This window comes from Hippocampus comes, unplaced genomic scaffold (assembly GCF_001891065.2).
Source record: "Hippocampus comes isolate QL1 unplaced genomic scaffold, H_comes_QL1_v1.1 scaffold119, whole genome shotgun sequence".
Taxonomy (NCBI): domain Eukaryota; kingdom Metazoa; phylum Chordata; class Actinopteri; order Syngnathiformes; family Syngnathidae; genus Hippocampus; species Hippocampus comes.
In genome coordinates, this window is record NW_017805494.1 from 498,001 (window position 1) to 513,576 (window position 15,576).

General features: G+C 40.0%; 1 protein-coding gene across 1 annotated transcript in view; it reads right to left on the reverse strand.

The window, feature by feature from the left end:
* Window positions 1-15,576, reverse strand: part of hyou1 (hypoxia up-regulated 1) — a 38,160-nt gene that overhangs the window by 7,358 nt on the left and 15,226 nt on the right. The window contains exons 15-19 of the mRNA XM_019876226.1: window positions 14,504-14,561; window positions 12,679-12,755; window positions 6,067-6,219; window positions 1,640-1,800; window positions 1,466-1,553 (exon numbers count right to left, since the gene is read on the reverse strand). Coding sequence (XP_019731785.1) covers window positions 1,466-1,553; window positions 1,640-1,800; window positions 6,067-6,219; window positions 12,679-12,755; window positions 14,504-14,561 — 537 coding nt within the window. The remainder of the gene's footprint in view (window positions 1-1,465; window positions 1,554-1,639; window positions 1,801-6,066; window positions 6,220-12,678; window positions 12,756-14,503; window positions 14,562-15,576) is intronic.

The following is a 15,576-nucleotide window of genomic DNA, read 5'->3' on the forward strand; positions in this document are numbered from 1 at the left end:
TTCAAACCCGCCTCCGAAAAACGTAAACTAACGATTACTTCAATGAAACTGCAAAAATTGAAAATATTACATCAAAACTGGAAAGCAAGCGAGTATATCACAAAATAAATTCTATAGCGCCCCCCCCTACAGAATTTATATTGTGATTTCATCATTTGTGAATACACAACAAAGGAATAAATAAGTACTACTGACATCTGATAGTTCTGTTGGAGCTATGACCAAGGAAATGCCAATGCATTTTTCAGAGGCGGTCATGAACGCCTCTCGAGTTGAACGAAAGAAGAGAAGGCACGGAGACGGACAAAGACGCACCTGTATTTGTTGAAAAAAGGAGAGCTGTGGTTTTATTTTTTTTTTTAAACGCACACTTTATTAATGGTTTTCACAGTCTCAACAAATACAGGTACTGTACGTCTTTGTCCGTCACCGTGCCTTCTCTTCTTCCGTTCCACTCGAGAGGCGTTCATGGCCACCTCCGAAAAACGTAAATTAATGATTACTTCAATGAGACTACGAAGAAAATCAAGCGAGGAAATCATAAAATAAATTCTGTAGGGGGATATAGAATTTATTTTGTGATTTCCTTGCTTGATTTTCTCTTTTGATGCATTATTTTCAATTTTCGTAGTTTCATTTAAGTATAGTAATAGTTAATTTACGTTTTTCAGAGGCGGTCATGAACACCTCTCGAGTTGAACGATGCCTCTCGAGTTGAATGGAAGGAGCGAAGCACCATCTAGTGGAGGCATTGTAGATTGCGCCTTGTAATGCATGCGTCCAATGTATGAAAAAAAATTACAAAATAGCCATTCATTGAAGGTGCACCTCATAATCCAGTGCGCCTTTAGTGCAGAAAATACGGTAGTCAAATCCCACTGACTCAAGTGTAAGAATACACACAAAAAAATTGTGTGTGCATATAGCTTGCGACAATGGATTCATCCATTTTATTGTGTGGTTGTTAAAAATGAAACTGGACACCATGCTCGACGTGTAAACTACTCAGTTGTCACTGAATGCCATTTTTCTAGCGACGTATTGTTACATTAAGGACAGCGTGGGAGTTGATTAAACATTATTGTGTTGCAGGGATAGTCTGCCAGTTTATTGGTAACGATTGGTTTTGATAGAGATGCGTTTTAAGGGTATAAAGGGCTCTTGATTACATGGCCGTGTTGTCATGTCACACAATGAAGTGGTCCTGACAACTTTTTTTCAAGGCTCAAAATGTATTCATGACGACGACCAACAGTACAAATCTCAGAGGTTGTTTTATCGCTGCAGTGAAATCTGGAGATTGATTTTAAGGGAGAAAAAATTGTGACTCTCAAACTGGGTCAGCATCAGGCCAAGCCATGTTTTCACAAAATGTAGAGTCGCCTACAATGTTAGTGAAAACAGAAATTACAGGGAGGAGCGGAAAACAGTTTGTAAGTTACATAGAAAGAATGTTTGAGCTTACTTGAGTTTCAAAGATATATGCTTCCAGGGTGTTGAGCATCTTTTCCCTTTCTTGTTTGGCCAGGTCTCGATCTGTCAAATCCTGCAGCCTGAAAAAGATAGCCGTTTTTGCCTGATTGAACCAAGGAGCAAGAGAAGCAGCTTGGAAATACAGGAATGAAAACGGATCCCTTACTTCTTTATGGAAGCTTTAAGGTCGTCTTCAGTGGGATCTGTCACATCGTTGATGACGAGCTCAATCGCGATGTCTTCTGAGATCTTTGCCTTTTTCAGAGGTTTAGCTACGTTTTCATCATCCTTTTCTGCCTTGGATTTCTTTTCATCATCCTTTTCCTCCTACACAAGAGATGTTCTATCATTTCAGATGTAATGGGAAATTCCAATATTCACACTAATCATCACAATGATGAGCATATATGACGTGTTTGTTTTCATATGAACCAGCATACTGTTTGAAGTGTTTGTTTTCATAGAATCTTGATCAGCTCTCATTCGGACGTGAAACCTTTTGAATTTCAGTCCGGTATTTTTCGGACTACAAGTCACTCCTGATTATAAGTCGCACCAGCTATAAAATGCATAATGAAGATGGAAAAAAACCCCCCAAAAAAAAAACATAATTCGCCTAAGTCGCATTTTTGGGGGAAATTTATTTGATAAAATCCAACGCCGAGAACAGACACGTCATCTTGAAAGGCAAATGATAAGAATAGAGAACTAGAGGCCGACTAAGTGTACGATATGCCAAGGTCACATGATGCATAAACAACAAACTGAGAACGTGTTTGGTATGTTCACGTAACATATTAAGAGTCAGTCAGATAACTAAAGCATAAAGAATATGCTATCATGTTTACCAAACCATCAGTGTCACCCCAAATCACGAAATCCAATGAAATCTTCAGCCTCGGTATCAATTTTAAACAACTTCACGAACTCTGCAGGTAGAAGATGCGGCGCTTCCTCTTTTACGTCGCTTACGTCAGACTCATTGTCAGGTGCTTTTATCAGTTACTGCCAATTTGTAAAGTATCAACACAAGCCTTGAGCGCCCACTTGTGGTTAACGTGAAAATAACATGTGAAATGATATGCAGATAATGTGTTAATAATTTCACATATAGGTCGCTCCGAAATATAAGTCGCACTCCCCGGCCTGACTATGAAGAAACTGTGACTCGTAGTCTGGAAAACACGACCTCGATTTTTTGCATACATTGATCATCAACTGTGTTACATTTGTATACAGTATTGTCTTCTTAAACCGGGGGTCGGCAACGCGCGGCTCTTTGGCGACATCTAGTGGCTCCCTGGAGCTTTAGAAAAAAAATTTGAAAATGGAAAAAGATTTTGATAGTAGGCTAATATAGCTCAAATAGATATAGATACATGTTGCAGCTCCGAAAAAGGAGAGCTGTGGTGTTGTTTTTTTAAAACGTCCTCTATTTATACTTTTAACAGTCTCGACAAACACAGACACGTCTGCGTCCGACTCCGTGCCTTCTCTCTTCTCGTTCGACTGGAGAGGCGTTCAAAGACAGCCTACAAAAAACTGAAATTCATGATCACTTCACTGACACTAAGAAAAGCGGAAATAATGCACCAAAACAAAAAAATCAAGCGAGGAAATCACAAAATAAATTCTATGGGGGCGTTTGTGAACACACAACAAAGGAATGAATAAACAATTCTTACAGTCCAGTCTCCTACCTACATACATACAGCATGTGTTTCCTTCATTGTACGTTTTATAGAAGGCTTTTATTTTTTTGATGCTCCTGACATATTTGTTTTTTTTTTTTTTGTCCTATATGGCTCTTTCAACATTTTGGGTTGCCGACCCCTGTCTTAAACTAATACATCACATACAACAGGAAAATGCAATTTATGGAGAAATTGAACATGAATGCTGTCATGTTCAATGAAAAAACTCCTGGTATGATATAGAATGAATATGAATGAAATGAAAGATAGGGAATGACCTTGAAAGTTATGGAATAATACTGCATGATGTGGAATAGCACTGGTGAAAAATCTGCAATACTGTATTGTTGCATGTATTAAACAAAAAACTAATGCTCAACTTGAGCCCAGTGAGACAGGGGCATTCAGCAATCACTGTGGTATGAGTGTTACGAGAAATGTTTGGCTCAAGGGTGACTGCAGTCTGCTGCTAGGATAAGAGCATTTGAGGAAGAAAAGTCGGCCAAATACTTGCCCTTGAGGACATCAAGGCTGTGTGGGCACAAGTGTTTTGAATACCAATTCTGGAGAACGTCCTACATCTATGTGAACACGATTGGATGGCTGTTGGGGATACAGACAGCCTGGACGCATTTGAGAGCATTGCCCAGTCAACCCGTGGCCGGTTCCATACTGGATCAGGAGATGTCTTGGACATCAACCACCTCAGCATCAATAATCTGGTTTTCAACCAATAATAACGGCAATGAGAAAGGTTCACAGTCTATTATGATCCGCAGCAAAGCATTCAAAGGTAAATGAGACACACGAATGGATGGAGTGACGGTACCACCAATCCATTATAATTGGACAGAAGGTACAGTCCTCAGTATCGAGATAAACTTTTTTCTTGCACAATGGTCCTATGTGCTGCATTCAAAAATCACATAACTTTATTGAGTGATGAAAATTTGGGGTCACAAGATTTAGGAATTAAAAAAAAAAAACCTCCAGAATAAGTTGGAGGACGACTGACAATTTGGAGGTAAACCAGCTAATAGTTCCTGAAAGTGGGAGGATTAACTGAGACAAATTTTTTTTTTTTTTTTTTTAGTATGACACTATTACGTATAAGGGGAGCCAATAAATTTTGCTACTGGCTGATGCATGTAATGCATATGCAGTAAGCGAAGTCATTTGATAGTCAGTTAAGTGGTCACCACCGATATTTCTGATAAGTGTTATGTTTTCTGTTTCCCGATCTGCCATCCACACTCAATGAGCGCCCTGATTAAACAAAGGTTAGTAGAACCTGTTTCATTTGATTTTCAAATTAATTTTGAGTGTGGAGTGGGGAGATTTTTTTTGTATGACAAGTGTTCAAGCCTATTTGAATGAGTAGTTTCGAAAATTTGAAAAAAATTCAGGTAAATGGGCGAGGTTCTCAATTTGTGTTTGACATCGTGTTGGAAGAATATTGAGTGCACGTATGTGACAAGAACGATGATGATGAGCGAGCCCCGTTGGAAAAATGAAGGAAAGAATATGATGAAAGACTTTTGAACGACTGGACTTTAAGGAGCCAACATGACAAGATTGGAGGCAATGTTCAAAGCTGCCCTGGCTTCAAAACTCTAAAGTTCTGAGTTTTCTGTTCTCAAGAAGACCTACACGACCTTGCATCACCTTTGATACTCACCAGTCTAAGGCAGGGGTCGGCAACCCAAAACGTTGAAAGAGCCATATCGGACAAAAAAAAAAACAAAACAAAAAACAAAAAAACAAATGTGTCTGGAGCCGCAAAAAAATAAAAGCCTTCTATAAAACTTACAATGAAAGAAACACATGCTGCATGTATGTAGGAGACTGCACTGTCTCAGAATTGTTTATATTATTCATTCCTTTGTTGTGTGTTCACAAACAATTTATTTTGTGATTTCCTCGCTTGATTTTCTGTTTTGGTGCAATATTATCGCTTTTCTTAGTGTCATTGAACTGATCATTAATTTATGTTTTTCGGAGGTTGTCTTTGAACGCCTCTCGAATCGAATGAGAGGAGAGAAGGCACGGAGTCAGACGCGGACGTGTCTGTGTTTGTCGAGACTGTTAAAAGCATAAATAAAGTGTATGTTTTAAAAAACCAACACCACAGCTCTCCTTTTTTCGGAGCTGCAAAATGTATCTAAATGAACTCTATTAGCCTACTAACAAAATGACTACTTTGCTACAATTACACGATAAGCCTTCATGGTTAAATGTTTCTTTTTTTTTTCGCGCAGTGCATTCTGTAGAGCAGGGGTGCCCAACCTTTTTTGACTGAAGATCTACTTTTCGTTCAACCAACCTACCGCAATCGACCCGCGTGTACACAACACACTTACAGACGCATGCCTACCTACTTTCGTTGAGATCTGACGTGGAGGCATGGGAAGCACTTTTGCAGCGTTTTTGACTATCGTAGCTCACGCGTACCGTTTTAAAAATGCTTTTCACGGCCCTCCAGATTCTCTTTGCAAGTACCCTGCATGAATTGTACATGAAATGCTTTTTTTTTTTTTTTTTTTGGCAACAGCCACCTGCCTTGCATCCCGCCCTGCTAATAGAAACGTGTCTTGCAGGCTATTACGCAAATCTTCGTTGACAGAAACGTTGAAATGTAGTATTTATTCTACACATTTTTACAGCATTGGGAAACGTTAAGAATGTTTGTGTCATGTTTTTACTCCGACAGAAACCATATTTAAAACAAAAAAATAAATTTGCCTCCCACATCTTTTCCATTTTCAAACATTTTTTACAAAGCTCCAGGGAGCCAGTAGATGGTGGTAAAGAGCCGCGTGTTGCCGACCCCCAGTCTAAGGTAAGACAGATGGCCGATAAATGGAGAGCTCAATGTGAATGCATCAATTTTCATATTTACCTTGTCGTCAGTCAAAGAGCCCGCATCTTCTGTCTTCTCCTGGCTTTTCTCCTTTGTCGCGCTTTGCTCTGATTCCTCCTTGGTACTCTCCACCTTCTGGGTGTCCTCTTTTTTCTCATCCTCGCCTCCTTTTCCAGATTCATCTTTATCATCCTGAATACACAAATCTGTATTATTTACAATTGAACCTTGAGTTATGATTGCTCCTTTCTACGTTCAAATTACGTCTCTTCAAATGAAATTTTCACGTTACAAAATGCTTCAACAGGAAAATATTGCCTCTTGATACGAAAGAAATTTCAAGATACGAAAGGTAAAAAAAAAATACAGTATGGGCTGCTAGTCGCAGCTCCGAGTTCATACATACTTCTAGCTGCTCTGCCATTGAAGGGGGCTTGGAATGGATGAGGCCAATTACATGGAAAACGCGTCCCTACTTACAAAATTGTCTCGTTAAAAAATTTCTTCCAGAACATATTAATTTCGTGAGTAGAGGTACCACTAATACAGTGGTACCTCTACAGACTATTTTTGATACACCAACAGTCGTGGCATGGAGGACCGGATGGATCTATGTTGTAATTCTCATGCTGTGGAACCATCATTGGCAACGTGCATCATGCATTGTTGAAAATTAGTGCTAGCCCTCTGCAGCTGAAGGCTGAAGCTGTTGCATATGTTGGGGGAAGTTCCACTGCCATATTCATGATGATCCAATTGCAAATTGCAACTGCGATATCCTAAATTCAAAACTACCGTAAATTCCGGGCTGCAGACCGCACCTGATTAAGAGCTGCATGCTCAGATTTATGAAGAAAAATCAATTTTGTAATGATATGCGCCGCACCGTACGATAAACCGCTGGCCAATGAGTAGGCGGGGGTTTGCTTCTGCGTCCCTGCCGCCTGGAGCCGCCTCCGGGTGAGGCCGCGGACGCGGTCCCCCTCTGAACCCCCGCAGAAAAAAACGCAACATTTTTTAACGTTAAAATAATCTCCATATTTTTATGAGCATGATAAATGCATTTTCACAACGAAATTACGCTGAAACACATAATAATAATATTAATAATACATTTCATTTGCAAGCGGCTTTCACAACACTCAAGGACACTACACCAAGAGCAAATAAGAGGCCAGACAAAGAGAGATCTCGCCGCTGAACCCCCGCAGAAAAAAACGCAACATTTCTTAAGGTTAAAATAATCTCCATATTTTTGTGAGCATGATAAAGGCATTTGCACAACGAAATTACGCTGAAACACATAAGAGGGCAGAAAAAGAGAGATCTCGATGCGCATTTGTGTAATTACGAGGAGAAATACTGCAGCCCACTAGGCTTTAAATAGAATAATGCAGTCACCTTTTTTATTTACGGTCCGAGTGAGAGGCAAATTAAATGTCAGAGGGTCTTCGTCCATGTTTATTATTTCATCTGGGCTGATGGAATTCTCCGCTATCTTTGTTTGTTTGAATGTGCGGAACGAAGCAAGTTTGTCGTCGTAATTGGGAGGGAGCTGCTGACACGTCGTCGTGCGTGCCCTAATAGTAGGGCTAAGATCGGTCCGAAAAAATCGAGCCCGACCCGACTCGGCCCGAGGGTATTTAAGGCCGACCCGGCCCGAGCCCAATCACTTAACTTGATTTGCAGGCCCGAGCCCGAAGCAAACCCGACATTTCATATTTTATTTGTGAGGACTCGGGAGGAGGAGGGGTGATTTCTGACAACAAAGCCTGTCTTTCGTAACAAAATCTAAGTTAAACAAGATCTAAGTTAAACAAGACTGTATAAACATTTACATCTTTTATATTTCTGTTTCTGAAGAGGTTACATTAACCGACAATTTTCCATCATTGACGGATTTTTTTTCAGAGTGGACGGGGAAAATTTAAGGCCGTCCGTCATTTTGACGGCTTGGAAATAGGGCCGTAAACCACAACAGCAGTACGTCCTTAAGAATCTAGCGCAGCACTTTAAAAGAGAAGCAGAGACAAAGACGAACAATGAGGGGTGGATCATCGAGACATGGAGTTTTTTGAATTGTCATTGCGAGAGTTTAGTACAGTACGTGTTGTGATGAGGCCACTTCTGTTTTTTTTTTTTGCGAACCACGGTCTCTCGTGGCCAAAACTATTCATGGCCTCGAAACTAAAAAACAAAGTCAGCGAGAGAGAAGCCCGACCCGAACCCGAAGCAATCATTGATATTTTAGGGCCCGAATTTCGGGTCGGGTTGGGTCGCGCTCGGGCGGCCCGATCTTACCGTTTCATGAATCTATAACACCACGACGGCCCACCTTTAAAACCTTTAAAAGCTTTGGTTGTCTTTTTACACTGGCTCAGTTCTTCTTGCCGGAGCCTCCACCTTCGCACCATCGACTCGTCTATGCCAAGATTACGGGGCAGCAGCTCGATTTCCTTCTTTAACTGCCAGAGTGATCGCTTTTAGTTTAAAAGCTGCATCATATGCTTTTCGTCTGGTATTCTCCATGTTGGTCAGGGTTAGAAGAAAGACTGAAATACTGAAGTTGTGATTACCGGTAATCATACAATTTCATTGCACCCCTGTGTCCGACTCATTCATTTTATTGGTCGACTGTTGCTGGGTAAACCCCCCGCCCCCCATCCCTACGGCAAAAAGAGCAGAAGTTGTGATTAGTCATACAATCTCATTGGACCTCAGTGGAAGACTCATTCATTCATTTTATTGGTCCATGTTTTGCCCACGATGGAAAAAAAAATTGAAAAGCCGCTTCATATTACACGCCGCAGTGTTGAAAATGTGGAAAAAAAGTAGCGGCTTGTAATCCAGAATTTACGGTAATTTTCATCAATAAAAAATCTATAGTGTCTCACCCATCTCGTTTCCTCTGCGTCCCACACGCATAATTTTCCCGTGGGACGCACAGTTCCAAATAATGTGCGTTTGTGGTGTGTGAGTGTGTTTCTTCTAATTTACTTTCGTTTTGTTTTCAGTGTTGGGGGGGACGAAACAGATAACGTTATGTGTGCATGCGGGTTGCACAAAAAACACACAAAGGTCTACTAATTACGACATTTAAGAAATGGGAATGCCAATCTGATTTTTTGTATGAATTGTTGAAGGGCGTATCACTAAACTCACCCGTGATGTAGGCACTGAACATGAGAGCGAGATACGACGGGAGGCACGATTACGAGGCAAGTTGGTTAATTTGATCTATAGGCTAATCGCTATGAAAAATATTATGAAACAGTATTGGTTTTTCTATAATTTACTGGTTGTAGCATGGTAACTTTATGAATAAAACATTCGTCACAAGGTGTAGTAATGCTAATGTTAACTGTAGAACTAATGATGACGTGTGTTAGATTCTTTCGTCAAATTGATCGTAGATTACACATGCATCGTCTTGGGAAGAGGATGTCAAGCCACATCAATATTTACCTGTCTTAATGATGACCAGTAAATTAATCTTTGCAGTGTGAGATTGGAAAAAATACTCTGATTTTGTGTGATGCTGTATTCATGATGCCCTATTTTGATCCATTTATTTTTTTTTAATAAACCGGGAGGATGCAGCTGCTGATGTAATGCTCATTGTTAATGCATAGTTTTCAAACATATACCCTTGATACTGCCAATGTAACGCGCCTCGTCAAGCGATGAATTAATTACAAAAGGTTAATTTGGTTTAAAGTCCTGTTTACGGAACCCAAAATTAGTTACCGTGGTTTCCCATTGGATAATCCGACGGAACCGAAAAACGGTTACCGTGAATTTCCGAAATCCTCAGGCCTGCTACAGTATCTTTTTTTCCTGCAACGATTGCAGTTTGCCGCCATAGTTGTTTTGATATTGCGTTCAGTAATCTTGCATGACGAGATTTCTGCTCTCACGAGACGAGATTGGCGAGATCGGCCTTCACCTTGTGGAAAGCAGACGATTGCCAAGTTGTGTAACGTTAAAACAAGTGTTGCGAACAAGTGTTGCGAAAGTTTATTGCGGAGATATCACAGAGGAAGCTGCTAAAGTTGGATAGTTTTTTGCGATAAGTTGACTTTGAGAAAGACTTGCATCATTGGAAGCAGAGTAAAGAGAGGAGAATTTATGAACTCAAAAACTGAACCATGGGATGAAATAAGAACCTCTTTCTCAGCAAATCTTGTATGCCTGAATTATTTACATTTTTGCAGCATTTGTTTATAATTGTATGTATATGTCGTTGTTTGTGTTATTATCATATGCAATTGAATAAGTAGACCATTTCAAAATTCGAAATTTGACTCTCTAAATGCTTCGTGGGACTCATAATTTTCTGATTAGCGAGTCCCTGGGACTCGCTGGGGGTAAACTGTACAATTATCACCGGTGTCTGTTATTTATTAAAATGTGTTCAATTAAGAGAAGGAACATGACATATAAGTGTGATCACATCAGTACCCACATGTTGTCGCGAGACTGTAGTTCCACCTGTACAATACATTCACCGAATCACATTGAAAGGATTAATTGCATTTGCATTCATTTCAATAGGAAATATTACTTTGATTTCTGAACGTTTCAAGTTACAAACGGCCTCACAGATCTACTGAAGTTCATAACTAGAGGTTCCACTGTGTATTTTATTTGGTGTGAACTGTATCATACGTGTCAATTTCATTGTCAGGGGAGTGAATCATGTCATTGCATTTGGGGGGCATTGAATCAATAATTCGTGAAAGACATTTCCACTCATCTGAACAGGCTTCATGAGTTCACGCACAAGGCTAGTTAGGACAGCACTACCCTGGTTGTTGGTGTGGAACTCCAACAGCCTACACTCCACGTTAAGTGTCACGCCTCAAACCGAACGGTATCACGTTTTGGGGCTGCAATAGTAATTGGGCGAAATCTCCTCATTAACCCTTATATTATGTTAAGGGTCAATTTGACCCATTTCAGTTTTTGCGTTGACCAAAGCACTGGATATTCTTTCATTTTCTTCATGAAATTTATTGACTTTTCCTAATCTAGGGTCATGAACTGGAGTGTAAAATCTGGACACTCTGATGTGTAGTGGGATGTCTGTGCACAGTTTGAATACAAATATGATGTTGGGGGTCATTTTGACCCAGGCACTTTAATGTGGGCAAACAGCTTTTCAGATCCAAAAGAAACATGTCAAATTGATGAACAGTACTTAGTTTTGACTGCTCAGTGACTGCCAGAGACCCAGGTATGTGTAGAGCAGGAACTTTCTCTCATTTGACTCGTCACTCTTCTCATGTCATTTATTTGACCAACATACCAAAAATGAGCTCCAGAAAATTTACAGCTGAAGAAGCTTCATCACAGAGTTTGAACGGGGATAGTGATGCAGAGGAAGATATTTCAGAGACAGAGGATCTTTCTGGCAAGTATGGCATCAAAATGTGGGCAGCCTGTGATGCAAAATCTAGTTTTGCATAGAATATGCAAGTGCATACTGGAAAGCTACTTGGAGGAGCATCTGAGAAGATTCAGATGATGCGTGTGGTGCTAAAGATGAGTGAAGGACTGCAAAGTCATAACGTCTTTACAATGTATGGCCTTGGAGATGAAGTTCAGGAGAGAAAGCTGAATATATTGGCAACAGTCAGAAGAAATAAGACCCGGTGAAATTCTGAAGATGCAGGGCAGACCTCTGCATTCCTCAGTTTTTGTTTTCACTGAGAAAGCAGCAGTTGTTTCATACTGCCCAAAGAAAAACAAAAATGTTCTTGTAATGAGCACAATGCACATAGATGCATCACTGAGCATAAGAGAAGACATGAAGCCATAAATGATCCTGGACTTCAACTCCACCAAAGGGGGACTTGACAATCTGACAGCACACATACAACTGCCAGTGCATTACTTTGTAGATAAAACATTGAAAATCTCAGAAGAGTTAAATGAAAAAAAGAAACGTGACATGGAAAAACTTCAACTAAACCGTTCTTAAATATACTGTTGGGATTAAAAATCTGTTGTCTGTCTCTTTTCTGAATGTTTACATCATCTTAAACAAAGTTGTGACTGGTGTAACCTGTTTTTTGACGATTTTTTGTAGATTTTTATAGTACGGGTCAAAATGACCCACAACATAATCAACGTGATTTTTTTTCAACATAATATGAGGGTTAATATTCCATTAAAGCCTCAGGCCACTGAAAATGAATTGTTCTTCATTCTATTCGGCAGTGTGTATGAACAACATGAAAAAATATATATGTTAAAGCCGATTAAGTATCAAAAATAATTACATAGCTCGTGCTGCACTAACTTTGCCATTTTGAGCAGTCCACATACTCTAACTTTTTGAAAAATTTCCTAGTCTATTTAGCTAAAAAAATGCCGTATGGCAACGTCAAATATTGCAAACATTTAGGTCGTACTCCTTCGCACATCAGGTTTCATATTGTTCCTCAGAGAAAGAAAGAAAAACATTTTTATGACGCTAGTGGGTAGAGAACATACCCCATGCCTCAATAAGCAGTTGCAACCGTTGTATTATGGTTGTATAATGTACGAAAACCGTAACCGATTGTCTTAAAAAAACTATGCCATTTTACAGGTGTCAATGTTCATATCCACTGCACTACATTGGTCATTAAATTTAATAATACTTACTTGGACTGGCTCTGTCACATTTGGGGTAAGTTCTGGGGATCCTCCTCCAAACAATGTGGAAATTGTGTTACCCAGTTCTGAAAAATTGAAAAATGCAAACTGAGTTTTGTTGTGCTGAGGCAATTATCAACGTAGCAAAAAGCAGTATCAGATACAAGTGGTTTTTACATCATGGAATCTGAGTCAAGACTTCACAACATTTTGAGCATTTCAAATATATCACAACTTTTTCCATGTTGAACAAAAGGGCCAAGGTTGGACTCTGCTCTATTGCTTATTTATGATGTTTAGTATTAAAGTGGTCAAAATGGTAAACCGTTTTAAATGTTGAATCGTATTCTTATCAATTACAATAAATGTGTTTGAATGACTGACTTCTTAGGCATCTTCAAGGATCTTAAAAGATTTTACCAAGCTCAGGAAATCGCTTTTTTCAAGCTTCCACATTTTTTTAATGGTAAAGAATAAGGAAAATTAGGATGACTCCTTCCTGTTTAGAGACTGTTTTTCAAACTTAACGTGGATGGTCTGTCTCACTCACACCTTCTACAAATATTGTTGGGAGCGTCATTACACGATATTACCAGACACCAACATAAAAGTGACTTAATGTGGGTTTATGTTCTACATGATATCAGAACTGTCAACTGTTCTGAATTGTCCATATTTTGTTCTAGAAGTCTCCGATGGGGGAACTCATTATGGCTGGAACGTGGTGCTCCGAATATTAAAAATAAATAAATAAATAAATACTTGAAGCAAACAATCATTAACTTTCATTTTATGGCTGCAACATGTTCCAAAAAAGCTGGGGAAGTTGAGGAATGCTCATCAAACACCTGTTAGGAACATCCCACAGGTCAACAGGCTAACTGGGAACTGGTGGGTGCCCTGATTGGGTATAAAAGGAGCTTCCCTGAATGGCTCAGTCATTGACAAGTAAAAATGGGGCGAGGTTCACCGATTGGTGAACAACTGCCTGAGAAAATGGTCCAACTGTTTCAGGACACTGTTCCTCAATGTACAAATGCAAGGCATTAAGGGATTTCTGTGGTCCATCATATCACCAAAGGGTTCAGAGAGTCTGGAGAAATCAGTGCATGTAAGGAGCAAGGCTGAAAACCAACACTGAACGCCGGTGACCTTTGATCTCTCAGGCGACACTGCATCAAAAACCAACATCAATATGTAGACCAGGGGTGTCAACCATACGGCCCGCGGGCCAGAACTGGCCCCCAAGGAGGTTCGATCAGGCCCATAATTTAAAAGTGAAAAAATGCATTAAAGACACGGAATGAATATTTTTAATAAAATGCAATTCATTGATTATCCGCTAGGGGGCGCACTGTTTTGATCAAAGAAGAAAACAGCAGTCTCAGTCTGTCACTGAGACAGACCCAAAACAGCAGACGGTATCAATGCGCCAATTCTTCTTCATACCAAAACAAAGGAAACACATGATATTTTGGTTATTTATAGCACAGTATGGTGTAATTAATGCTAATGATCCGGCCCACGTGACATCTACCGAGTCCGTATGTGGCCCACAATGTGAAATGAGTTTCACACTCCTGGTGTAGACAATAAAATTGTACTTGACTAGACTAAACGATATATGTGATGTCTTAGTTTCGTATTAACAAAAAAATCACTTTCACATCATTATGAGATGTGTGCGGAGATTGTTTTTTTTTTTTCCGTTTTGGGAGGAGGCTGTTATAACATGGCTGTGATTAGAAAATGTGGGAAAAGTCCAACACTATGAATACTTTCTAGATCCACTGAATGTCGAAGATGTCGCCAGAATTTGAACTGAAAAACATACTGGTTAATGTGGATTCTTCCTCTTTCTCCTCCACAATGGTTTCAAAAACAGACTCCACCTGTGGGGAAAAAACAGCTATTATTTCCTATACATTCTTTTGTACATGATTTAGAAGGGTTTGTGTGTCTGTGTGAGTGTTGTTAATTTTATATATTTTTGTGTTAGTGTACAATGCACTCATATACCCCTTTCCCACTGAAATTAGTGGGTAGTAGTGATCCGTGGCAACACACAACCAATTGGCATATTGTCCCTTTCCCATTGACCAACAGAAGGCGATTCTGCGCCCCCCCCACCTCTTCCACCATTTTGCGTCGGGTTAAGTCACCAGGCTGTGCTTGCGTAGATGATAATGCGACAGATTTCTTGGTGGTAAACAACATGGAAGCGAGTGTTCTTTCTTCTATCATGGTTTTTATCGTCCTCAAAATGGTTGAAAAGCAGCGGAGGATCAACTCTTTGCTACTATTGAGATAACAGCTTAAGCGGCGATATTCTAGCTTTGTTGTGGGGGCGCGCGATGTTATGACGCATCACGTACCGCCCTATGTCATCACGTAATTACCGGGAGGTTCGGTGTTAGGCTTTCAAACTGCAAGCGGAGGCGATCACAACCCGCCTCCGATGGCGTGCTGGTGGACACGGATCGACACTGGCCAGTTGAGCCTTTCCCACTGCCCAAAAAAGCGTGTTTACCCGTGGTTTTGCGGCAGTGGGCAAGGGGTATAAGCTTCCTATCAGTTTCACTTGAAAAAAAAAAAAAAAAGCCACCTTCAACCTACGGTGGGGGCATTACAGGAAGCAGCCTGTAATAAAAGCTGTTGCGATCTCTCTTTTTTTAATTCTCAATCAAATTTTGTTTCATCTGCAATTCACCGATGGCACTGGCAAAGACTGGGAATCTGGAGTGCCAGGAGAAACATTTTAAAACGTTAGACATGAGCTACGATAGTGATGTTCTTAAACTCAAGACGCTACAAAAGTCAGAGATGAAAGTGGACTTTTCTGAAAATTCCGGGGGGAAATAAATAAATAAATGTGTGTGTGTGTGTGTGTGTGTGTGTGTGTGTGTG